The 27,256-nt window shown below is 42.8% G+C and overlaps 1 protein-coding gene across 6 annotated transcripts in view; it reads right to left on the reverse strand.

The window, feature by feature from the left end:
• Positions 1–9,590: 9,590 nt before the first annotated feature.
• Tsc22d3 (TSC22 domain family member 3) overlaps positions 9,591–27,256 on the reverse strand; it is a 63,952-nt gene continuing 46,286 nt past the window's right edge. For 4 of the 6 annotated variants that reach the window (XM_060375532.1, XM_060375531.1, XM_060375529.1 and 1 more), the window contains exons 3-4: positions 12,230–12,281; positions 9,591–11,148 (exon numbers count right to left, since the gene is read on the reverse strand). In XM_060375532.1, coding sequence (XP_060231515.1) covers positions 10,918–11,148; positions 12,230–12,281 — 283 coding nt within the window. In that variant the 3' untranslated portion in view covers positions 9,591–10,917. Of the gene's footprint in view, positions 11,149–12,229; positions 12,282–12,623; positions 12,804–12,960; positions 13,512–27,256 lie in introns of those variants that run through there. The other 2 variants (XM_060375533.1, XM_060375535.1) reach the window with 2 other exon arrangements.

Genomic DNA, 27,256 nt, shown 5'->3' on the forward strand with positions numbered 1-27,256 from the left:
AGCTTCTGTGATCATGTTGAGGTTTCTGGAGAGAGTGACACAAAAAAATCATAAGGCACAATCAGGTCTTCGAAACACTCCGCTTTCTGTGTCCTCCTCTATATGGTAGTGACTGCTCTTCAGCAAGGATGAAGACTCTTGAAACGAATCTTTACTCCTAGGTTTGGGGAACTGGGTGCTATTGCATAATTATTTCATTCACAAACAGAGAAAACTCTTAAGATCGGAAAGAAAGCTACGTTACTTTGGGCATGTATCTGGTGTAGTGGCCTTTGTCTGTTATCCCAACACTTGAGAAAACGAGGTAAGAGAATTACAAGTTCAAAGGTAGTCTGGGCTCCATAGCAAGATCCCATCTCAAAAATCAATGCACAAACATACACTGGCTACATCCCCAGAAACATTTCCTAGAACTGAACATCTCTGTACAACCAATGTATACAGGGGAGAAGACTGAGGGATGAAAAAGTATGAGGGGTAGGAAGAAGTACCCCCTTCAGGCCTCTCCCAGCCTTAACATGAACAACCTTTTTTTTTGACAATCATCTGACTGTTATTGGACATAGAATCTATTAATTCTGTCTTTTGATTGTCTATTATTTCCCTGGATGCTCAGTTCCATCCTTACCTATCCTTTTTTTTTTTTTTTTTTTTTTTTTGAGATAGGGTTTCTCTGGGTAGCTCTGGTTGTACTGGAACTTGCTCTGTAGACCACGTTGGCCTTGTTTTGTTTTGAGACAGGGTTTGTTTGTGTAGCCCTGGTTGTCCTGGACTCACTTTGTAGACCAGATTGGCCTCAAACTCACAAAGATCCACCTCTGCTTCCCTGAGTGAGTACAGGCATGTGCCACCGTGTCGGGCTGGAGTTGCCACTTTAAACAATGTTCCCCAGCTTTAGGCTAAGAGCTGACTATTTTAAAGATGGCTATCCTCTGTCTGAGGAAAGACATTTAATAGGATAGTTTGGCCTACCTATTTCTCTGATCATCTTCTAAGCCCCCCTTATAGTAGTCATTCCTGGATACTTTTTCCATAGCAGGAGAGGCAGGAGTCATCTCAGGAGTCTAGTCTCTGCTTACCCCGTTGCCTAAATATACAGCCAAACCTCGCAGCCAACTGTGGCCCACTAAGGTGGGCACTGTGGTGGTTAGTGGTTCCAGACCTTCCTGGGAAGCTCTTTTCTATGTTCTTGTCCCCTTCCTTCTCTTTTCTGTCATTATGTCTCAGAGTAGCTAAATATCTGAAGGCAGAAAGGCTTGCTGCCTCTTTAGTGTCTGTGTTCTCTGGAATGCTAATTCGTTCAGCAGCGATTAAAGCTTCTCTTATAAAGAGAGTTGAATAGATAGCATTCTGGCTGATGAGATGTAAGCAAAGGTGTTGTATAGTATTTCTAGGAAAAGTTCTCATAAGCGAGGTGTGGTTTTCCTTGCCCTTTCTGCTGCCTTTGCTGTGGGCAGATTTGCCAGAGCATTAACAGCCAGTCATCTTGGATAATAAAGCAAACTAGCTAACTGGTGGGTAGCAACTTGGGAGGGTTTTGAGTCACTGGTGACTTTATAGAGATGCTGTACCCACTCCTCTAGGCTGTCAACCTTCAGGCTTCTATTATGAGAGAGATAAGCAAACTATCTTTTAAAAACAATTGTGGCTGCTGTTTTTGTCAGAACAGGCAGAGCCAACCCTAGTAACTATGACCCTTTCTTCAAGAGAGATGTGGTTCGGCCAACACCTGCAGACAGCAGAACTTTTGGAGGTTAAAATATCGAGATGGGGAAAGCATGGGGGAAAGGATAACAGCAGGGGACACCTACAGCCTCCTTTGCAGTAACCCCTTAAGAAGTCTGCTCCAAGAAACAACAAAGCTAAGAGAGGTCATGAATCAAATGGACCTAATATGTGTCTACAGAACTTTTCACTCAAACACAGAAGAATATACTTTTTTTTTTTTTCTCAGCACCTCGTGGAACCTTCTCCAAAACTGACCATATAGTCGGGCACCAAAGTAAACCTCAACCGATACATGAAAATTGAATTAACCCATTGTTCTTTATCAGATAATCATTGATTAAAGCTAGACCTTAGCAACAACGGAAACAACAAAAAGCCTACACCCTCATGGAAACTGAACAACTTCCTGCTCAAAGATCAATGGGAGAGAGAAGAAATAAAGAAACAAATTAAAGAAGAAAAAGAAGTCTGCTCAGTATCTCTTAGGTTTAGGACAGCATATTTCTGGTGCTGAACCTGCTGCCTGACAGAAGCATGGAACCAGCTCAATTAAAAGTTAAGAACAAGCAGTTTGTTGTTTTCATAACTGATGTGATCAATAGACCAGTTTACTTGTGCTATTTGAAAGGCTTGGAGACATATCCACTACCCTGCCCCCATCAAAAAGGTTCTTGCCCATCCTTCCATCACTGGCAACAGTATTTAAAACACCCAGAAATGTCTTTACCCATTGGCATGTGTCACATACTATGTTAAGCTCTGTAGAAGAGGTGCCCTGACCTAGGGAAGCTTCCAGAGTCATGAGGCACAAACAAAATAATAAATCATGCGATTGTGATAAGTGCCATGAAAGAAATGACAATAGAGACATTTCTTTTGAGAGAGTAGTGAGCAAAGATCAGAGAGAGAGGGAGAGCCAAGAGATAAGACCGAGTACCTTGGGATAAGCAGAGTAGGCTGCCAGGCTGCTGGATATCTGCGCAGAGAAGTACATATCCAAAGTGTGTATGGAGTAGCTGGGGAAGGAGAAAGCTCAGTGAGGCTGGAGTTTGGCCAGATCCGAAAAGTGGCACATGTTAAGTCTAGAGAGGTCAGTGGAGGCTAGATCATGCAGCGCGTGTGTGCCCTGGGAAAGATTCTGGACATTAGCCTAAGTGTGATGATAAGCCGTTGATAAGCTTAAGGCAAGGGAATGCCATGATTTGATTGGGCATTAAGAAGGTTGCTGTAGCTGCTCTGTGGATGGACAGGGTCCAGCATGGAAGCAGGGAGCCCCAGAGTGTGAGGGTAGCTTAGGCTAATATGCTAGAAAGAAGGTGTCTCTCTCTCCTCTCTCTTCTCTCTCTCCATATGTACATATATATGAGTCGTGGAACTAGGATGGAGACTTGAACAGCTGTGAAGTTGGGGATCTATAATCTTGACGGTTGAGAGGAAAGGCTTCCATTTGGGTCTTATAAATATCATTGTCCTTATGAAACACCTGAAAGAAACTGAGAAGGAAAACTCTGAAAATCTGTTTCCAAAAGTTCAGGGGAATTATTGAAACTAGACATAGAGATTTTGGAGCCACTGACAAGGTAATGGTACTTAAGACCCTGAGAATAGCTGGATATGGCGGTGCATGCCTTTAATCCATTCAGGAGGCAGAGGATGAGCCATTTAACATAGGGTGGCTAGTTTAGAGCCTACTGTGTAGCCTATGCTTGCTTTGTGCAGACTGTCCTCCCCTCTTAACCCCCGGAGTCCTAGGATGACAGGTGCACAACATCCTGCTTGGCAATGTGTAGGTCATGAAAATATATTTATCCTGAACTCTCCCCAAAATAGTCTTCACTGTTCCCTGTAGTCTGGAACCCAGTCGGTTCATGCTATCAAAAAATACAGTGAGGAGCTAGGGGAAGTGGCCCTAGTATGCATGAAATTTTTAGTTTGATCCCCAGCACGACACAAACCAGGCATGCATGAATCACACCTGTAATTCCGGCTGTCTGGAGGTAAACACAGGAGGATCAGAATTTCCTCGGCTACCCTGCGCAAAGTAAAAAAAAAAAAAAAAAAAAAAAAAGAAATAGTGATATAGCAGAAGGGTTGCATACAGCTCTAATGAGATCTCAAATGAGCAACTTTCTAACTCTAACTCGATATGATGAATAGAAAGTAGAGGCTTGAATGGAAACTGAGGTCTCCAGAGCAAAGAGGTGAAAATTTTACAGGCAGATGACTCCTCTGTCTTTGGGCTTACTGGGCAATGGGTTTAGAAAGTGAAAAGCATTCTTCTGCTCAACAAAATGAGTCAATTCAAGCCAGATTAGAGTTTATAAATTCAGGTTTATTGGGGGGCAGCTTTCAGCAGGTTCACCAGTCCAAAGGAAGTTGGGAGCAGGGAAGTCACCATGCTGAGAGAAACAGAAAAGCTAGGAGGAGAGAGAGAAAGTGCAGGTGTAAAAAGAGAGAGAAACCCAGAGGGGGACAAAAATGTCTGGATTATATAGGAAAAGTTCTGGGTACAGGGCAGGGTAACCAGCCATGCTCTGTAGCAGGTAGAGACTGAGAGTGAGGGACATTGGAAGAACCTGGAAGCCAGGTCTGTTTGTTTTGCAGCTTGTGAAACTGAGGTCTAGAGAAGCCAATGCAAAGCCACAGTCATATAGTCAGCTGTGGAAAGACAAGGAAAGACTGCAGCTCAGAACCTTGGCTGCTTCTTCTTGGAACGCCTCTGGTGCTTCAGTCTTCCTCAAAGTGACCTTTAGTGGTGTGTTTAGTTTTATGAGATGACAGGGCTTATAATAAGGCCCTTGAAGAAGAAATAAGAGAGAATAGTAAAATGATAAAAGTGATAAAAATGAAAGGTGGTCAACAAACTTGAGTGTTTTTCCCCAGCTCTTGTATCACATCTAGCCTGGTTCCCTCCTGGGCTTTCTGCTTTCTGTTCGTCATCCTCTGCAAACATATCTCCCTAAGGTGTTGGCGTATGTCTGTCTAGTCGCATGACTTCAGCATTTCATGGCACATCATGTGCTCCAGCCCTGGACTTCACAGTTCTCTGTCCACACAGTTGATCACAAGATCTTCCCATATGCAAATATGCTTAGCTCAGCCGGAAATGCAAATTGGAATTCATCTTCTTTCTGAAAAGCCCTTTCAATCTACTAGACACAGCACTTTCATAGTAGGTGTGGGAGTAAGGTGGAGGGAGTGTTTCCCTAGGGACACAGTGCTAATTTTGGATATTGACCACATTCTGGAGATGGGTTAGTGATACCAATCTGAACATTCTTAACACTAGTGGTCACTACTCTCCAAATGGGTTAAAATGAAGCAAGGACAGGTTGCTCAGATCTATAGTCTCAGCTTCTTTAGAATCAGAGGCAAGAGAGTGATTTGAATGAAGGACTATTAGGAAGATCCTCACCTAAAAAAAAAAGTGGTTAAGGGACTGGGGAGGTGGCATAGAAGCAAGGATACTGGCTGTTCCTTCAGAGGATACAGATCCAACTTACAGAATTCATATTGCAGTTCAAAACTGTCTGTAACCCTAGTTCCACAGAATCCAACACCCTCTTTTTGTCTCCTTGGGCACAAGGCATACATGTGGTACATGCAAAATACCCATATGCATAAAATGAATAAATAACTCTTTGTTTTGCTTTTGTGAGACAGGGTTTCTCTGTGTAGCCTTGGATTCACTCTGTAGACCAGGCTGGCTTCGAATTCACAGAGATCCATCTGCCTCTGCCTCTCTGAGTGCTGGGATTATAGGTGTTCACCACTGTGCTCCACTAATTTTTATTTGGTTAAAACTGGGTATGTTGCTGCATATCTGTGATCTTAGCATTCAGAAACTGGAAGCAGAGGAATCATGATTGCTTGGTCATCTTGAGTTATATATTTAAAAACAAAAGTTGAACTGGTAAATAAATTTGTGTATTTAATCCACACAAAAATATCTCCTCCCTACCTGACTCATTTTGCTACTAGGTCATGCTAACTTTTCACCTGGTAGAAGATCCTCAAAGTTTCCCACCACCAGCAACATGGACTTGTGAAAGATGCAGGTTCTGTAGTGTGCCTGTGTGGAGATGAAATCCACATTTTGAACTGGGGAAACCCAATGGGGGTGGATTACAGACCACACTTGAGAAATAGCTATCTTGTGTTGTTGACTTTGTCCTTTTCTTTCTGTGATCACTGTTCTTACCCTTCCCTGGGCTGGCCCTTATCTTCTCACACCTGTATTACAACAGCAGCTTGCCCACTATTAGTCCTTCCTTGGTCCGGCCTCCCTAGCTGCCAGAACCCATCATCTATAATTCTTGTCTCACATCACTTTCCTACTCAGAAGCTTTCCTGAGACCTCTTAGATGCCTTCCAAACCAGCTTCCCACCCTTCTCTCTTCTCCTTCTGTTCACTCCCATCCTTCCCCAACTGCTGGAAGAGTCCAGTTCCAGCAGGGATTCAGGTCCCAAAGACGAGGTGTGGAGTCGGCAAGGGAATGTGATCTGAGATGTCAATATGCTAGAACTTTGTCAAGCAGCAGTGGTCTGCATACTATCTGTGCCACCCAACTCACTGTTTTTGTTTGTTTGTTTGTTTGTTTGTTTGCTTGTTTGTTTTTTATGGTAGCTTCTGCTATTTTGGACTGGTCTCCTTTCCTTTTCACCTTTTCATGTTGTATCCATTATCCATTGGAAAGGGAAGCATCACACTACACAGGAGATATTACAATGATTGAGGTTGTTTATCACATATCTTCAGCCATCTATCTCACCTCCTCCACTTCTAGGCTTTGCATTAGCACTGCTGTATGACTTTGGCCAAGGGGCCTATCTTCTCTGTATTTTATTTAGTGTTCTTATTTTCCCATTGGTAAGATGAGAATGTTTATTATTGGTGGGTTTGCAGTTGGAGATTAAACCTGGGGCCCTCCTTATTTGTACTGGGTGTTCTCTCAACCACTGGGCTACACTGTCTCTAAAGAAGGATCTTAATAAGACATTACCTCATAGGTTTGAGGAGAAGATTTAAAAAGTCAATAGATATAAGATGAATTATAATGTTATGTGACATAGAAGTTCAATGTCCACACCTGAGTGGGTTTAACTGCACACCACTCCTTCTAGGGATTGGGGTGTCTCTCAAGCTATAATTGGCCCATTGATTTTTAGCCTGCTAGAAGAGGTAAAATGTGCAAGCAAGGGTTTCCTGAATAAGTAAGATGATGTTCAAAACCACACAAGCCAGTGGGCCCCTGCACTTTCTTTCCTGAGAGATTTCTCCTGTTTTTCTTTCTATAGCCCATGTGCAAGTGACCCTTGTCCACTCAGTTCCTACTGGTTCTCCGGGATGCCTCCCTCCCATGAGCATCTTCCTCTTTGCTTGTCCTGAACCTGGGACCCTTGCTCTTTGTATCTAAAACAGCCCTTTTCTGTAAATCATCTAGTCCTACTCCCAGTGTGTGTGTGTGTGTGTGTGTGTGTGTGTGTATGTGTGTGTGTAACTAAACCTAGCAATGTTAGCATATGCATTACTGTTTTGGTATTCAAATAGATGTCTCTGCTTTTGTGACAAATACAAGCAATCCCTTTAAAAGCCATTTTGAATTCAATAATATTGTTCTCTTCTTTCTCTCTCATCCTCTCCTTTTCCTTCTTCTTCTCAGTAAAGATTCAAAGTTCAACTACCATAGAATTGAGGGATTCTGAAAGTATTTTTGACATTTCCGGGGGCAAACTGCTGTCTCCTGAGGCCTGTGGGAACTTTGGGAGCTCCACAGAGCTCTCTGGCTCTCAGTTTTCTTGCATGTTTGGTGAAACTAGACTGTAATTGCCTTTTTTTAAGGGCAGGAAAGACAGAGTTTTTCTTTTAGTAAGGTTACAGAGCAGTGCCTTTGTGATCTTTTTGACCATGCCAGTAGGATTGCCAAGAGAATCGATGAGACAGTAGATCATAGGTCACCCGGCAAAGTGGCATGCCCAGAACAGGATTATTGCTGCAGATGTCATTTTTTTAAGCTTGTTTTCATTCTGATTGGACCAGTCGAGCCCAGAACTTCAAAAACCATGAAATTCCACAAGCAGTATGTTTTTCTACACTAGCTGTTTTTTTTTTTTTTTTGGTTTTTTTTTTTTTTTTTTTGTGGAGCAACAATAACAAAGAGTTGCTCCTGTGTGTGAATAACAAACCTCTAAAGTTCCTCTTATCTGGTCTAGTAACTGCCATAGCCTCAGAGGTTGCAGTGTTTGTCTCTGTTTAGGCGGGGTTACCTAGGGAACAAAGTTGTTCTCTTTACCACTAAGTGACTGTGGGACAAGTTTTTTCCCTTTTCTTGTACAGAAAGTGCTTGTTGACTAGAGGGTTTGACAGGCTACTTTCTGCTCCTCCCTTTTCCCCTCCCCTTCAGACCTCTTCCTCTTCTCAACCCCCTTCCTTCTTTGAGACAAGGTCTCCTGTAGCCCAGACTGTCCTTGAACTTATCTTCTTGCCTCCACCTCTCAAGTGCTAAGATTATAACAGACAGGTACCACCACACTCATTAAACTCACTTGCTCCCCATCCCCTTCTTATGGCACTATAGATCAAACCTTCTATTTGTTACTTTTCAGCTAGAAAAGAGCTCAGTGAAGTCCTGAATAGTCCAAAACTCCCTCCCCTTGTTTTAAAGTGAAAGGGTTTGGGAATGAGGAATGAGAAAGCCAGGTCAGATGAGGAATGACTACTTGGGGGGCTCACACAACATTAGCCTTCCGTTTATATCTATGCCAGCCTCTGTGTATTCTGTCCAAATTGACATCTGTACACAATGAATCTGGCATCCTGAGTGGCAAGATTAAATAAAGTATGGAAATTGGGGCTCAGGAAGTCAGCAAGCAGGGGTATGTAATGTTAGAACAAAGTTTTAACAATTGAAAAAGAACAGGCCAGGATGTGTGAATTTGACGGAGAGTGAAGTGTGTCATTTTGATTTAATTTGGGCAGTAATTGGGAAAAGTCATCTTGAGGTTTATGACTTAAGAAAAATAAAATTCTGCTCAATTGCATGTGTCCAAATGATAGCTGTGTTTTCTACAGGAAGCCCAGATTGAATGAAATAACTGATATGGGGTGACATCCTTGGGAATATGGTAGGCTCAGAAGGCTCAGAGGCTGTCAGAAGAGAGACTAAATGTTCATCAATAGCTTGTCAAAGTGCAGAGATATTCAGACAGGGAAGGTAGTAGTAAGTAGCCCCTAAGAGGTGCAGAGGGAAGCTGGGATAGACTTTGTCCACACAGCTGTAACGGAAGTCTCAGGACTAGTAGAGAAGCAGGCACTGAAGAGATCTTTCTTCTGGTGGGGTTGAAAAAGCAGACTAAAATAATGTAGCCTTGCCACTTCACACTATCTCCTTTTTCTCATGAAAATACTGTTGGTTTGTCAAGCTAAAGGGCTGCAAGTGGATTATTAAAATGTAGTGTGGTGACTGAGGAGCAGGAAGAGACCCATCTGTGTTAATTTGGTTCCTCTCTGAGCCTTCAAAGAATACCCTGACTGTTTCTTTGGAGCCTTCTTGGGGTTATCTTTCTAAATCTACCCTGAAGCTAAAGTTGGGTGTTAATAGTCATTCATTCTGTAGCTTTCATTTAAAAGAGCAGGACACAGTAGGAAGAATGGCACATTGGTTACAAATTTTCCTAAGAGCTGTGTGACTTTGGACAAGTTACTTGAACTTGCTGAGTCTCAGCTTCTTTATGTGGACAGTGAAGTATAAGAGCACAAGAATGTTCTTCATGTAGGGATTATGTGGATGACACACCATCATGGATGCAGCAAGGATGTAGCCCTTACCAGGAGTTCAACAAATATTGGATAGACTAGCAAGTTTATTTTTAGAAAAAAGAGCAAGTTTATTGAAATTTCAAGCTACATCTGAAAAACCAAAATCCAAATCCTGGAGATATACAGCAGGATAAGATGTCAGAAAGTGGAAAGTATTCACTGTCACAGAACTCCCTTACACAAACTTCCTGGGTACATTTCCCAGGCCCCCAAGGGATTAAAACTATTTATTCCTCTTGTCCACTACAGGACTCCATCCTTTGATTAACCCTAAAGTTTCTCACGAGAATTAAAAAACAAAACAAAACAAAAACCCCAAAAACAAAAAAGGAAAAAAACAAACCAAAACTCAAACAAAAATGTGAAGTCTAAACTGATCTTCTGTCAACCCCATTCTATATTGTCAGCACCAATGAATGGTGGGTTTGGCATTCAAAAGAGGACTTCACTAGTGGACAGATGGAGGAGGGTTGCAGCAGCAAGGCATCTGTGGCTGCATTGTGAGGCTGGTCCCCCTCTCCCTCCCTCATATCTCAAGTCTTATTTAATCTAAAGGACAAGCTGGATCAATTTGGAAAATGAGCACAGTCAAAATATTAGCTTTAAGAGATAAGGGACCAGTCAGTACTCACAAAGCTGGTTAGGCCCTTCAACATGTAGGTGTATGTGTTTATGTATACATCACTACACTAAGATACAGATCTAGCCCTATGGGTATAGATATATGCATTTATGGCTATATAGAAAAACTATGCCAATACTAACCAAAACAGAACTTTGTAAGTGGTCATCCCAAAGCTGTAATCCCACACTGGGCTGTGCACAAAGCCATGCATTATACCATATAAACCAACAGAAGGCTGACTTGGCTCGATCTCTCCCATCTCTGCCCCTGCCTAGGCAAGACAGAGGAGAAGAGAGAGAGGTTGCCTCTGCTTAAAACACAAGTGGCTTCTTCATAGGAACAGTCGTTGTCAAGGTGAAGCTGTGGAAGATGTCCATGGAAATGATAAAACAGACCCCTTATACTTTCTGGAGTACACTGGCATTACCTCTCAAAACTACTTTCTCCTTTGCCAGCTGTAACTAAGTTACCCAGGCCCTGGAAGGCCCCGGGGCCCGGTGGCATGACAAGCTCACTGGCTTGGGGTCACCAGGTCTCATGCAACTCAGTCTCCAGAGACCTGCTCTTTGTCAGGGGTCTGTCACTGGAATGGACCCAGATGGCCATGTCCTTGGGACATCTCTTGGCACCAGCTATGCTAGGTGTAAAGTTCTCCATATGAGATGACGCTTAGGGAGCCAAAAACAAACTGGAAAGAACTAGGTAGAACAAGTTGTGGCTCTGCCCACCCTGAGGACAGAGCCACTTACACTGCAGAATCACCAGGGGCTTCTGGGGCTTCTGGGGCCTCAGTTGCTGGCTCTTTAGGGCTCAGCTGGGACTGGAACTTTTCCAGCTGCTCCGGGCTTGCCAGGGTCTTCAGGAGGGTGTTCTCGCGCTCCAGCTGGGAATTTTTCTCTACCAGCTCACGAATCTGCTCCTTTAGGACCTCCACCTCCTCTCTCACAGCATACATCAGATGATTCTTCACTAGATCCTGTCATGGAACAAAGTTATCCATTAGCCATCATGGCCTCTCTGTAGCACTGTCTCCCTATTAATTTGTTGCATTGCTCTTTATGCCACCATCATGCAGCCTTTCCACAGCATTATTGTGCCTGAAGCCCAATTCTTCACATCCTCTGCTCTGAAACACTTAAAAGACTTGCTTGTTCAGGAGAGATGCAGAATTCGGGCCAGGGTTGAGAGCTCAGCTTTGGGCCAGGAAGAGTCCCTCAAAATTACTAATGACTTTCAAGTCTCACTAGGGTAAGAGCTCTCTTAGTTTTCCCTGATGCGGACACAAATCTGGGGTATGCCTACAGTGCAGCCCACATTATTGGTCTGCTTTATAAATATTTTCCAAGAGAATGAAATTGTTATCTCCTAAAATACCACCTATTTGGCATTTCCTCCTCTGCACATAACCCAGTACATCCAGTAATTATTGTCTTGCAAACTCAGCTAAAACAGAGGGACCTTGTTTTGGGAAAGGGACAGGGCTTGCTACACCCTTTGGATTTACTCAGGGATAGGGAACTGTGACTTTAAGCTGCACAGTAAAGTTGAGGAGCTTCTCACTGCAGGAAGCCTCAAGCTTCTGCAGCATTTTGGCTGCTTGGTGGAGTATAACCTCTCTCTAGTTAAAGTTAAAGGCCAGCAAAAGGGTGGGGTCCTTTGCTTTCTGTCTCCTCCTGACCCCAGCCCAGGCTCTGCAGAGAGGCACTGCAGTGCAACTGCATCCAATGAGCTCTGGTCCCTGCCACTGCAGTAAACAGACAAATCAAAGAGTCCCTGCTCTCACCTTGCACCATTCAGTAGGGAGCCAGAGACTGTTGCAAAGCACCGGGGTGGAGGAGGAGTTAAATAAGAATTAATGTAAGGAGGGCAGACTGGGAATGCCCTAAAAGGTATTCCGATAATTGTACTCTACGGTCTCCAAGGAGGATGGGAGGCTGGCAGTTGTTTTCCTTAGGGTCCTGGCTAAACACTTTTGCATCCACTTCCTCAGACCTGTCCAGAGTTACATAAGCTGCAGCTAAGTCAGAAGATGGTAATGACGCAGTGATGCCACTCACCATGGCCTGCTCAATCTTGTTGTCTAGGGCCACCACGCTGGCTCCGGAGGCACTGCCAAGACAAAAGGCAAAGCCACCCATCAGTCACTGTAAAGTACAATGCAGCTGTGGCCGAAGTCCTCCATCTGCCTAGGGTCTTCCTCTCTCCTGCTTCCCTGGCCTGAGTTCCACGCATTTTAGTCTGTAAGTCCCTCTCCAGCCCCTGCAGGAAGCTGCACTTCTCTAACCCCGTTAGCCTTAAGTGGGAGCCTCCCAGAGTTCCAAACGATTGGAGACCCGCGCGGTTTCTGAGGCCCGGGCCTGAGCGGCCTGCTTTCGCGAGATTTGCAAACAATGGAGCGCGCACCCGAGGGAAGCCCCATTTGCGGGGACCAAAGGTCCCAGACAAACCTACCGAACTCCAAACCTAGCTAGGAATTCCTTCTCGATTCAGAAGCTTCCGGCCTTCTCCCAGGCGGCGCACAGCCAGGCCCTGCCCTGCCTAGCTCACAGCCCTCCTGCCTTCGCGGCGGCAGCTGCTGGTTCTCACCGCGCTGCAGCCGCAGGGACGCTCCCGCAGCAGATCCCAGCGCGGAGGTGATCCCCCCCCCCTTCCTGCGTCTCCTACCCCCGCCCCTTCCCAGGATGCTACACCGCGGGGAACAAGGACCAGAGCAAGGCTGGCTAGTCAGCTCTGAGATCGACCTCAGAGCCCAGCCCCCGCGGGCTACCTGGCTGGCTTCAGTGGTTACCTGTTATCCAGTTTAACGGAAACCACATCCCCTCCAAGCAGAGAAGAGAAGAAGGAGATGGAGAAATTGTGCAGTTGATAGACCGCCACCTCCATAGGGGTCTGATACATTTCGGTGTTCATGATTCAGGCTGCCGGGGAGCTGTGGCTGGTTTGGGTGGCGCTGCTATGGGATAGGCTCTGGCAGCACAGTTCCGCCCTGGAGCTAAGACTGCAGTGCAGACCCTGAATCAGGCAGAGACTTCCAAGCTGAAGTTGAAGGGAAGTGCCTCCAGGGGTGTCACCTAATGTGTCACAAACTCCACAGCCGCCAGTCCAACCCAGACTCAGAGATAATTTCGGCTTCTGCTTCTTTATATAGGAGGAGCCGGCTGCGTCACATGGCGTCAGGGGCCATGCAAATGAGTCTTGTACTGGGCTTTGTGGCCCAGTTAAACCACATCACCTCCCTGAACCTTAGTCAGGGACTGTAAACAGTTCAGCACTTTCTTGTTCCAATTGGCACCTCCAAAAAGGACTTTGGAGGCTGGTAAAAACTAAACTGGAGCTGACTTTTAGAGAAACAAAAAATGCTCTAACAGGAGGTAGAAAACATTCAGTAGAGGGCGGTGCTGCATTTGAAAGCTTTACTGGTGCCAGTCGGCTCCCTCTAACCAGCTTTGCAATGCTCTCTTATTACTCTCTGAATGCCTTCCCCTACCATTCATTAGAAGTCTCATTAAAAAAAAAAAAAAGAAGTCTCACTTTCTCCAGCTGACTGGCCCCTCAGTCAGTCTCTTTCCTTGGACACAGACTTTCTACTTGCATTTTCACTCACTGAGCAAAGCATCTGTCCTCTCACCCAACCAGATGCTTACCCAGCCTGGTTTAAACGCCAGAACCCACTCAATCTCTTCCTTGAGAAATACCAGAAAGGGCTAATGGGTGGCCTGCGTATGATATGGTATGGCCGCATAGTAGGGAGCGGTAGGTGGGTGACAAAGGATGTTGAAAGCAGACAGGGTACTGGCAATCTAACAGATCTTCCGGAAGAGCAGCCCTCCCTCCAGCCACTTATTTATTTATTTATTTACTTATTTATTTACAGACAGAGTCTGCCTATGTTGCTCAGGCCGGTCTCTAATCACACTAAATGCTGGGATTATAAGCTGTACCAACAGGATTTGAATAACTATTTTTTTTTAAATTGTTACCTTCTTATAAACAGCAAGCTGAAGAGAAAACGACATACCAACGTGACATATAAACTGCCTCAGAAAAATATCTTCCTGTGATGATGTAACAGTATAAACAGAAGCCCAAGTAAAGGAAGATTTAGGGTTTCTCCAGATGGTCACAAGCTGAGAACCCTGAAGCACTGACAACAAGGGGAACATGTCTCCCAGGAATCTCAAAGTGCTGATAACAGTTCCATCTTCATGTGTGTATTTCTTATTTTTTGTTAAACTTTTGTTTCATTATTCCTGTAAAATATGAAATAATGAATGATGCAGGAAATGCAAAGAAAAACTCCACCCCTGGGCAGAATTTTGCCATAAATCCACTTTTATTTGCAAACTTTTTTTTATTTAGAAGATATGGAAACTAAAATAATATGTTATGGACCTAAAGTATCTAGTACTAATGGGTCCAACTATATATACATTGAAGAATACTTAATGATGCCATAAGGAAATGAGGTTATTGTTGTCTAATAAAAATTACACATGTTTGCATCAAAATATAGCTTATTCTTTTTGGCATTAAGAAGAAAGGAAGGAAGGAAAGAAAAACAATGAAAAAGAAGGTGGCATCTTAGTCTTAGGGTTCTTTTCTCCTACTCCTTCTTAAGAGACTCCACCTGGTGGACAAAATTTGAACTGCAAACATAAGGAACAACATGGGCAGAGAAAGGAGTAAGTGATGCAATCACCAATACTGTTTACACCAACTCAGGACTACAGGAACATTAGGTTCCACCAACATATACAATAGATCTCATGATGTTAAGGTAAGTGCCCATAAATCAGTGCTCCACAAACTATGGTCCAATTAAATGTTCTACTGCAACTGTGCTGTTGGGACTTCTTATCAGCAAAGGAGGTAATTATTTGCTTCAGGATATTTCTCTTAAACAGGTACCTGGTACTGATATCCTGGCCAAGGCTCCAGCCAAGCCCAATCTGAAGACCTTGACTTCCTCCTGGCTTTTAGTGCATTTATGCTTTTAGTGCTGAAAACAGTAACTGTTTTCAGCTATGAACAAGGCTCTAACGATAGATTTTAATGGTAACATATTCAATGCTAGCTGCTTTTGCAAAGAGCTGACCAATGAACTCTCCAAGCAAACAGTTTGCATAAGCCCATTCACACCATCTTAGGTGAAAGATAATGCCAACCTCAGGTCATTTTTAACTCCAGACTTTATGAACCTGCTGTTTGCAACTACACGGTGCACAGTAGACAGAATAAAATATAGCCAGTATTTCTAGGTCATCAAGAATGTTATCTAAAGAGAGAGAGAGAGAAAAACAAAAACCTCTTGCCAGACAGTGGTGGCAGAAGACCTCAATCCCAGGACTTGGGTAAGCAGGGGGAAGGGATTTGAGTTCGAGGCCAACCTGGTCTACAGAGCAAGTTACAGGACAGCCAGGGCAACACAGAGAAACCCTGTCTTGAAAAAGCTCAAACCAACCAACCAACCAAATCCCCTTTTAAATTAACAGCTTTGCTGCTCTTGGAGTTCCCTGATCTATTAATCTGCCCTCTGCCACTTAGAGCTTTCTTTGTCTGACAGAGTTGGCTTTTTTATTCCTTTGTTCATTTTTTTTCTGAACTACTGCTGCTTACCCCAAGATTCCAAGGGGTATGTTGAAAAGGCAGTGGGAAGTAGGGATAAGATGGGTAAGCAGAGGCAAAATACTAGCAGGAAAATTCAGTATAGGACAGAAGTAAAACAACCACTCTGTTGCAGATTCCCTTATCTGGAAACAGTAACAGAGAAACGTAGGTAGTTTGAGGAGAAAAAAAAGAGTAAATAGGGCTTGCTCAAAAGGTTGCATAGAATTGCTCACTAATTATATTTCAATTAAAAAACAAGCTGAGTTTGAAACTCACTGGCTGTAATAGTTACCATTAATGGTGCACTAGCAATGGGCTGACACAGCGGTGGCTACACCACAGACCCTGAATTATAGGCACTACCATTTACAAATGCAGAAATTGAGGATCTGCCTACCTTACCTAAGATGACAAATACATTGCAGAGCTAAGACTCTAGCCCAAATCTACTGACATAGAACTAAGCTTGTTTTCTACTATACCAGCTATTGGATAATCGTGGGTTAAGAAGTATGTTTACCTGAAAAAAAAAGAAAAGAAAAAGAAAAACAAACACAGAGGTTACTGAAGTTGGAGGAATGAATTGGAAGTGTCAGAGAAGGGTAAAGAGGAAGAAAGGGTGAAGGGAAAATGCCTCTAATAATGCCAGCAACATTGGTGATATACAAGACATTCTAAGGCCAACTTTGAATTTTAAGCATAACCAGCTTTTCTCTCTTGGGGATGGGGAAAATATGCAAACTGTCCCTAAGAGCTTTAGAAGAGGGCCATGTTCATTCAGATCAGTGCAACACACAGTTAAGAAGTTCTCAAAGTCATGTCAGTTTAAGAAACTGGAGCCACTGATCTAAACTGGTAGTTCCAGAAAGGCATGAATATATAATACTGTGTGTTCCAGAGCATATACTCTTCCAAATAGTGTGTAGTCTTGGAATAACAATCCCAATGTAGTCAAACATCTAGTTTTGGGGCTACCACTTACTGGCATCCTTAATGAAATCTACCCATTTTTTTTTCTTCTTCTTATTGTACCTAATCTTTAGAATGAAGTCAGTAAGAAAAACAAGCTTTGCTAGGCATTGTGGCACATGACTTTATTCCCAAGAGGCAGGGGCAGAGGTGCAGAGGCAGGAAGATTTCTGTGACTTCAAGGCCAGCCTGGTATATGTAGTGAGAACCAGGCCAACCAGGGCTACACAGAAAACCCTAGTCAAAGATGGAAGGAAGGAAGAAGGAAGAAAGGAAGGAAGGAAGGAAGGAAGGAAGGAAGGAAGGAAGGAAGGAAGGAAGCTTATTACCAAGAACTTAGGTTCTTTTTCTCTGACTGATCCACTATTCTGTAGATTCATCCCACACTTAGACCAATCTCTCTTCTTGTATATGCTCATAGTTCTGTTAAGTAGGCTTCATCTTAGTTTCCAATGAATGACAGGATCCTAGGGTCAGATGAAGGAAAAAAAGTGACTTAAACGTGTCTATACAAAGATTTTCTAATAACAAGGACAAGGGAGATTAGGAAGAACCTAAAAGGTTATTTTTCTTGTTAACCCTTAGCACATGAGGAAATTCCTCTGCTCAAAACAGTTGGACCAAACTTTGGAGTGGGTAGAAGATTATACAGTACATTATATCCATTATCTGGTCAAATACTTCTTATCCCTGTGTCCTGCTTAAGTGGACTCCATACAGGATCTAATAACTTAAGGCTTCAACAACCCAATAATAACATCAGCATTAGGAAAAATGCCTAAGCCTCTTATACCCTGTAACTTATGAATATAGCCTAGATCTAGAGATAGAATACCAGAAGCACTTGCTGATGAGCCTTCACTGGCTTTCACCTTTAGCCCCAAACATAGTACTTTGCAAATGAAGCAGACATAACTTGCCCTACCTCTCTCGGGGTAAACTCCTAAAAGAGAGAATTGTAATGAGGATTGAACCAACTCTCATCATTTCAGGAGTCCCTGGAAGGTAGTTTATTACTTGAGCTGAGAGAATGTGGTCACATTCCCATTGGTCTGTTCTACTTTAAAAGACAAAGTCATCAGGACAATAGCTCCTGCTACTTGGGGAATCTCACAGGACAGTAGATAGGTAACTGGGAAAAATTCTAGCAGCAGAAGCCTTACATGGGATCTCAGCATGTTATGAAAGTATGGAGAGCAGGCCCTGGTGGGTGTGGTCGGTTGGAGGAGGCAGTCAGGGGAAACATCTTACTTCCCTTTTTGTCACACTTGAAGCATTGTGTACCACACAGCCAGTAGGAAACTATAGGCAAGTCTTCTGTATTTTCTACAGGGAAGTTCCACCCAAGGATTCAGCAATATTGCTAGCAAAACACAGGGTCCTATGTCAGGAGAAGCAGAAAATGACATGATTCTAGAGGTGTGGGACCAGCCACAAAACACTGGGTTAGCAGCTAGAAAGGGAAATACAAAAAAGATATTGAATGCCTGAGCATTAGTACAGTGTTAATGGGATGGGCAAAAAACCAAAAAACAAAAAACAAAACAAAAAAAACCCCTCCCCACCTACTCCTCCACCACAGCCCTCTCCTATCTGAGGCTCTATCTAGTTCCGATTACTTACTTGCCCCCTTTCTTGAAGAGGCTGAGGAAATAAGGGGGCTGAAATGCCATGGTATCGGTCCTTGTTTCCTTTTATCTTTTTCCCTCTTGTTCCACTCCAATGTGTGAGACGATAGACAAGAAGGCTACTGCCGCTTACATAGTTATTTGACTTTATGGAAAATCCCCAAAGTCCAGAAGGAGAGAAGAAAAAAAAAAAAAAAAAAAAAAGACAGGGACAGAGAAAGTGCCTTGTTCCCTGTAGAGCATGTGAATTGCCTTGCATGGCTGGGGCCCAGAGCCCTAACTTTGTTGGGCAGGAAAGTGGGGAGAACGTAGATGCAAATGCAGAAAGTAATGATGTTGGGGGGGGCAAGGAGAATCCTGGTGGAAAGATACTCTCTTGGAGAAGCAGCTCTAGCAAATGATTTGGGGCACACCCTAATACTGGATGATGACTTGAACAGTGAATTGTACCTTTCAGCTCCCTCCTGGACAGGGTCCCATATGAACTTCACAATCTCCAAGTGACACTAGGGATGGCAGGTCGAACTGAACTCCATTTAAATAAGGCATTCTGCTCTACCTGGCCCTCATTCACAGAAGTTAAAAACTGCTCTTGTCAAACCACCTTTGTTATCCAGACTTTGATGACTAACTATCGGGAGGTCTTGTATCAGAGTCTCAGCAGGACTGGAAATACTGATGATTTATTCAGAAATACAGTTTAACCTCAGTGGACCTTAAATTTCATGAACCTTGTGTCTTTTCCCTTTATGTCTGTCATCTTTCCCTTTATGCCTTGTGGCAGGCACAATCAACCTCCACAATTTTCCCAAGCCCTTTTCTCATTTTCCCTCTTACCAATATTTATCTGTAAACTTCCTGAAAAAGAAGTTTGTAAAATTAATCTAGGTAAAAGCAAACTGGCAATACAAGACATAAGTTATGCTTTCTTCTAGAATTATATTAAGTTTGTGACAAGTTCAGAAGTTCTCCCTACTGTTAGACCTTAGTAAAAGGTTTATTTAAAGAAAAAAAAAATCCAAACAAAACAATACAGGAACAAATGGGATGTGCATTGGACGTAGGACAGGAGCCACCACAGAAGGCCTCTGAAAGACTCTACCTAGCAGTGTATCAAAGCAGATACTAAGACTCATAACCAAACCTTCGGCAGAGTGCAGGGAATCATATGAAGGAAGGAGGAGTTAGTATGATGTGGAAAGGATAGGAGCTCCACAAGAACCAAATATATCTGGGCACAGGGGTCTTTTCTGAGACTGACACTCTACCAAGGACCATGTAGAACCTTTTCTCGGATGAAGCCCATAGTAGCTCAGTGATCAATTGATTTCCCATAGTAAGGGGAACAGGGACTATTTCTGACAGAAACTCAATGACAGGCTCTTTGACTTCCCCAACCCCCGAGGGAGGAGCAGTCCTGCTAGGCCACAGAGGAGTACTTTGAAGCCAGTCCTAAAGATACCTGATAAAACAGGATCAGATGAAAGGGGAGGAGGTCTTCTCTAATCAGTGGACTTGGAAAGGGGCAGGGAAGAGATGAAGGAGGGAGGGTGGGATTGGGAGGGAATGAGGGAGCGGGATACAGCTGGGATACAGAGTTAATAAAATGTAACTAATAATAAAAAAATACATTAAATTATATAAAAAAAAAACAATACAGGAATTAAGGTTTGGCCAGGAGTGTAGCTTGGAGTTTAAACCATTCCCACCTTCACTCCACAGTGAGGGCTGCATCTTTCTTATCCTTTCTGTCCTTTCTGTCCGTTGCTTTCCTAGAGCCAGTAATAAAGCAGCCACAAAAAAAATGGAGTTTTGTAGTTTTGTAATTTTTTCTTACACTGTGGTTGACAGAATCAAGAAGGGTTTGTAATGCAAAGCCAACATGGGGTTCCCTTCTCCCTGCCATATACTTGGCTTTTATCCCTCAGATGGTTCTCACTCAGTCTTATTCTCATTTTGTATCATTTATGAAGGAGGTAATGAGGTTGTTTGCACCCCACCCCCAGGCCAAGAGCCATGTTCACAGGAGCAATTAACCATTCTCTAAAAATCTCGGTGCACTGTAGCCTTACAAGAACTGGGGAAAACAAGAGTATAAATGGCAGATAAGCATATTTGTTTATCTGCCTCAGCTTATGCAGGCCAAGGAGACAATGGTAGGGCCTTCTTCTTGCCCTCATTGCTCTGCAAAAGCCATCCGGAGAGACAAAATACTAAATCTTTTTTTTTTCTAGCAGTTGCCAAGGTTACTTTGATTGGTACATCAAAGACTTGGGGCTACTAGAAATGCTTAGGAGATAAAACCCAAGAGGACTCTGTTAGGGTGGCAGAGCCAACAGAAAAGGGGTTTGCTAATAAGGCAGAAGACCTTGTCAGGGAGGCAGAGCTGGGTTAGCAGGCAAGGAGTTTGTGAAGAGGGCACAGGCTCTAAGGCAGAACACCTGGCTCCATTATGTGTCCCACAATAGAACAGGTGACCTTTGAAGTGATAAAAGTTCTCTAAGAAATATAAGGATTGTTAATAATGCCAGCCTCTTCAAGGCTTTCAGCTCCTGAAGCCACAATGGGTTTTATATTGTGCTCAGTAAAGCCTCCTTTACATACAGCAGAGCTATTCACCAAACACTCACTTGAGGTGGATCCTTGGGCCTCTTTTGTGGGACTCCACAACTTGTGGAGAGAGGCTATGAAGATTTCAAAGGGTCTGGTCTGTTATACCCTACCCTGGGGCTTCCTGAATGGTGAGAAGGCAGCCCAGAAAGAATAGGAGGCAGTGGTGGGGATACAGAGAATTGTTGAGGAGCAGGGGTACACACCTCTTAAGACAGAACACAGAGAAATAGATTGAATTATTGGTTGTGCAGACCCCCCCCCTTCTCCTTGCAACCATGGGAACAGTGCCAGTGAATACTCAAAGGAGTGATGGGAGTAGTTAAGGTAGGCCTCTCAACTGTTTAAGAAATGCTGACAAGAAATACATGTACCTCAGGAAGAAAGAGAAAAAACAAAACACACTCTCATATTCTCTCTCTCTCATGCAAACATCTTCCTCAACCTTTCAAACAGTCTTATTCCCAGAGACAGGGAAAGAAAGCCATTCCTTCTACAGTCCCCCTTCCTTCATTTGCTCTTCTGCTGTTTTCAGCTTCCTTATGTCCTCAAAGAGGTAGTAAGATGACAAGATATAACAAGATGATATAAATGAGAGTTTAAGTCAGTATCAAAAGTCTATTCTAAAATTCAGAGCTAGGTATGTGCTATGTAAAAGTCACAGATGACAAGATCTTAGAAGAAACTTGGAGTGGCATTCAGATGGTCACTAGAGAAACCAGCTTTAAGCATTGCACACTGGGAACAGAAAATGCTTGGCACTGCCAGGACTATAGTTTTTAAAGTTGTCAATCATACTTTATAATGGAGTCTTTCAAATAAAGGAGAAATAAAGATATGTGCCATTTGTGCACAATAGAAATCATATGGGATGTGTGAGAAATGACTCTACATATTCTTCCTGAGGACAGTTCTATTGGGGCCAGTCCTGGCACAAGTACCTTCTATGACCAGCTACCTCTGAGTGTGATTTGGAGAACAGAGGGGAAAAAAATTCATCTTAGTTGTCTTCCAGACCTGCAACTGTTGTGCCTGTAAAGACCACCATCATGGTCATGACTCTCAGTCTCAGTGATATCTTCTGGAGTTGAAGAACTAGAAAAGTTCCTTTACGTATGGAAAGCAACCTTAAAGAAGCACCACACATAGCCACTAATAGTTCAAGTGCTTCTGGATAAAGTAAAATTTCCAAGTACTTTCTGTAGTAGGTGAACAATTTAAGTAAGAACATAATTTAGACTCACAGAAAGTAAGTCTTGACAGTGGCCATGAAGGAAAAGTGATGGACCTCTCCAGTGAGCTGCTCTGGCTCTAGTTTTGTCAGGAGAAGGGAAAGGTTATTTTTTAGGTCATCTGGATACAACTCTTTGGCATTAGTCCAAGGAACTGTTTTAAAGGACTGCTGAAAGAGAAGCACTAAGCACACATATACGCATTTATGCAAATATCCCATCCAGCCTTTTACACAGTCTGATTTCTAGAGATAGGCGTGAAAAGACGAGCCTAATCTTCCTCTTTTGCCTTAAGTTAGCAGCTTCCCTATCACTCTCAGTAAGGTAATAAGACTACAGTATGTGACAATATAGCAAGACAGGATACTTTAATTCAAATCAGTGCTCAAATCAAGACTAGCTACCTAATTTTCAGGTTTCTCACTGAAATCAAACCACAAGAGAGCTATTATTAAGGGGACAGTCCCTTTTTTAAAAGATTCCCTGCACTCTGCCCAAAGTTTGGTTATGAGTCTCAGCATCCTCTTTAATACCCTGCTGGGTAGAGTCTTTCAGAGGCCCTCTGTGGTAGGCTCCTGTCCTGTTTCCTCCCTCTTCCAATGTCCATCCTGTTTGCCTTTCTGAGTGAGGATGAGAATCTTACCCAGGGTCCTCCTTCTTGCTTAGCTTCTTTAGGTATATAGATTTTAGTATGATTATCCTGTATTATATGTCTAATATCCACTTATAAGTGAGTATGTATGTTTCTCTGTTTTTTAGATACTTCACTGAGGATGATCTTTTCTAGGTCCCACCATTTGCCTGCAAATTTCCTAATTTCCTTGTTTTTGATTGCTGAGTAGTATTCCATTATGTAAATGTACCACAATTTCTGTTTCCATTCCTTCATTGAGGGATGTCTTGGTTGTTTCCAGATTCTGGCTATTACTAATAAAGCTGCTATGAACATGGTTGAGCAAATGTCCTTGTTGTATACTTGAACATATTTTGGATATATGCCTAGGAGTGGTATAGCTAGATCTTGAGGAAGCGCTATTCCTAGTTGTCTGAGAAAGCACCAAATTCATTTCCAAAGTGGTTGTACAAGTTTACATTCCAACCAGCAATGGAGGAGGGTTCTCCTTTCTCCGTAATCCAAAGACCTGGAAGGGTCTGGAGCTCCACAAGGAGAACAACAGAACAAAACAAACAAACAAACAAAAATCTGGGCCTTAGGGGTGTTTTCTGAGACTGATACTCCCATCAAGAAACATTCATGGAGATGACCTAGACCCCCCTGTACAGAGGTAGTCCGTGGCAGCTCAATCTCCAAATGGCCTCCCTAGGGGGAGGAGGGGCTGTCTCTGACATGAACTCAGTGGCCTGCTCTTTGATCACCTCCCCCTGAAGGGGGAGCAGCTTGTCAAGGCCACAGAGGAAGACTATGAAAGACAGTCCTTGATGAGACCTGATAGGCTAGGGTCAGATGGAAGGGGAGGAGGACCTCCCCTATCAGTGGACTGCGGAAGGGGCATAGGATGAGGGAAGGAGAGTGGGATTGGGAGGGGATGAGGATGGGGTTACAGCTGGTATACAAAGTGAATAAATTGTAATAAATAAAAAATCATATTAAAAATAATTCCATTGAAAAAGGGGGGGGGAATAGCCCCAAACCTACTCCTTTTTGTTGTTTTATGTCTTTTTTTAGAGGGACAGAGGTGTTGAAACAGGTTCTCCCTATACAGCCTTGACTGGCCTGGAACTTTCTTTGTAGCCCATGTTGACCTTGAATTTGCAGAGATCATCCTGATTCAGCCTTCTGAGTGCTAGGATTACAGGTGTGTGCCACCATGACCAGCCTTCCTGAAGTACTTTGATTTGTATCTAAATATTGGAAAACTTTTCCTTTTTGTTGTACAAAATAGTCTTTTGAAGGCACTTCCCAGCTGTCTTTGGGAATTCTTATCCTGTGAGCCTGCAGAGCTTGGTAATGAGAAATCACAATGGGCAAGAAAGAAATCAGGCCACAGAATAGGAATGGTATAACTTTTTTGGAACATCAGTCTGACCAATGAACAAACTTCAACTTCATTTACAGACACTAGCTCTACGGAAGGCTCTTGCTTGCCATCTACCCAGTCAAATAGGGTTTGGGTAGTTTCCTAGATTTGCTGTAGGGATATGACATGTGCCCCATCAGCACCTTGCTAGGGATGACTACAAAAGACTAGTTGGGGACTGTTTGCTACATACATGCCCATTCCTACCTTGATCCAAGGTTGAATCTTATCTAACTCTATCATCACTATTACCCTAAGCTATGATTTAAGAGTGTCTCTGGCCAGGCGGCTGTCCCAACTTCCGACCAACTCCCCCTTCTCAAGGGGTAACGGGAGGAGAATTCACTGCTTTCTGTGATATGAATATGGTCTGTGACTTGTATTTGGGCATTGTATTTCATTCTTATTTTTATTTTTTGCTGCTATATTTCAGGGCTTATAAAGCAATAAGCAAATGCCATCCTTTCCCCAAGGCCTGGACTTCCTGGTTGCCTGCTAACAACAGAGTGATCTTGTTGACCTTTTCTCTTCTGCAGTTCATTGATACAGTGTTGTGGGTGAGATTTAAAAAGAGTGATACTTTGACTCAAAAACCTTGAAAATCTTAGTGCTGGCCTAAAACACCAGTTATTATGGTTTGACTATAAAATTACCCCAACAGACTCATGTGTTGAATGTTGTTTGGTCCCCAACTGGTGACACTATTTCAGGAGGAGTTTGGACCTAACTGGAAGGAAGCAGGTCAATGTTAGCCTGCTCTCTGAAGATTATACCCATTCACCATCCATTTTTTCACTGTTTGCTATCTACTAGGTGAGTAGCTTCTGCCACATGCTCCTGCCACCATGTTCTGACTAACCATACATCTAGAGTCAATGAAACCAAAGACTATAGACTTGTAACTGTTCTCAGGTATTTTGTCAGACAGTGATGAAAAGTATTACTATATAACTAGCTCTCAGCCCTTCCTGACAACATGCATGTGAAGCAGTGAAGTAACCGTATCAAAACCAGAGTTCTTTTAAAGGCCGAAGAAGAATGTATGTATAAAGCACAGAAATAGAAAATTCAAAGTGCCAGCATAGATTTTCTTTGAACAAATTATAGTCGTATTTTGTGCCAATAAACAAAGACAGATGTGCCTGGGTCATTGTGCGTGGAGATTTTGTGGGCATAAAAGGCTTTAGGAGTCACAGACAAAAGAGTTGATGGGCCTAACCAGGAACATCTTCTTGCCAAAGCATGTACCTTGAATATAAGATGAGCACTAGCCCCTCTATCCTGGGATAAAACTCTAACAGCAACCTAATGAATCCTGGTCAACAGTTATGACATCCTGTTATTTGTTGAAACTAATTATACTGTGGGGTTTGTTAACAAAGTTGCAAGAGAACTAAAGCAAATACAGACACTGAAGAATAGCCAAGTATAGGTAGTTATTACCTCTATGACTAAGAAGAGATTTTTAAAAGCTATTCCCTGGACTTCCTGGAAAACCAGGGCCTGAGTACAGTTAGGAGATAACTCAGAAGGTATCTGTCATGCTACTAGTGATACTCTATAGGCAGTTACAATAATAGATTTGGCACACATACAGATACTTGTCCCTCAGGCAGATGGATGAGAGAACAGCAGAGAGGTAGTCCCCTAATGTACTTTTTTTGAGAGATATTATAATACCCATCCTTAATAAACTTTGTCAAACAGAAAGAAAATTATGTCAGGAAACCAGAGTACTTTTTCCACATTGGCTACTGGCTATCTGGAAGACTACAGAGATGGCTTCTAAACACCCTATGTTGCTAGATCTTCATCCTTAAAAACTGAACTGTGTTCTTCCTTCCATATAATGTTTTGTTTGTTTCTTTTTGTTTTTTGAGATAGGGTTTCTCTGTATAGGTCTGGCTGTCTTGACTTTCTCTGTAGACCAGGCTGGCCTCAACCTCATAGAGACCTGCCGGCCTCTGCCTCCCAAGTGCTGGGATTAAAGGCGTGTGCTATGACCATCCACTACCTCATATAACTATTATGACTCATAGGCCTGTTATGGACACCTTCAGGTCTGGAAACAGAGATAATTCTGCTTTATTTTTAACAGAACAAAGATTCTGTAGATGACTCTGTGTGTGTGGTCACATTCCTTAATTTGTTGGAGAGTGAAAAGGGAACATGTGCAACCTGTTCAGTGCTGTTGCAAACTTTCTGTCCAGTTTATATTTTTGATCTTACGATTTACAGAAATTATTTACACTGCTTATATGGAGGGCAGTGGTTTGAAGAACTGATGTGAAAATGTTATCAGTATGTAAATTAGAATGCATAATCAACCAAGGTCACACAATTTCAGAAAAGAACCACCCCACACACATTCTTTCATAATGCAGAACCTAGCCAACAATATACGTATCTATGTAAACAAATATAAATGTGGGAACAGTGTTAAATGAAGAAAAAAAGAACAAGAAAGACTCACAAACAAGGGAATGAGGAAAGCCTGAATGCAGATAATAAACACAAATTATGAAAGAGGACTCTGTCATGTTCTAACTCTTTCAGGATTTTTAGGTTTTGTTGGTGTATAAGTGCATAAAATATAATCAATACTGAAAGTATAAAATTTAATGTGAAGCCCCGTAACTTCAGTTCCAAATATCTATTCCTTGGGAGGCAGAGGCAGGAGGATCTCTGTGAGTTCGAGGCCAACCTGGTCTACAAAGTGAGTCCAGACTACACAAAGAAGCCCTGTCTCAAAAATGCCAAACACACAAACAAACAAAAAAGCAAAAAGGAAATGCAAAGTTCGAACTTTGTTAAAAGGTTCAGTGAGGAAGAACTATAGGCAAATTAATGTATTGGCCTTTTGTTAACACTTAAATTTTGAAAGACTCACTGTCTGAGAGTAATTCCACAGTTAATACACAAAAGACCTTTGAAAATCAAACAGTCGTTGTAAACCAAAATACAGCTTAACTGAGTTAAGTGACCACTGATAACTCATA

Source organism: Meriones unguiculatus, chromosome X (assembly GCF_030254825.1).
Source record: "Meriones unguiculatus strain TT.TT164.6M chromosome X, Bangor_MerUng_6.1, whole genome shotgun sequence".
Taxonomy (NCBI): Eukaryota; Metazoa; Chordata; class Mammalia; order Rodentia; family Muridae; genus Meriones; species Meriones unguiculatus.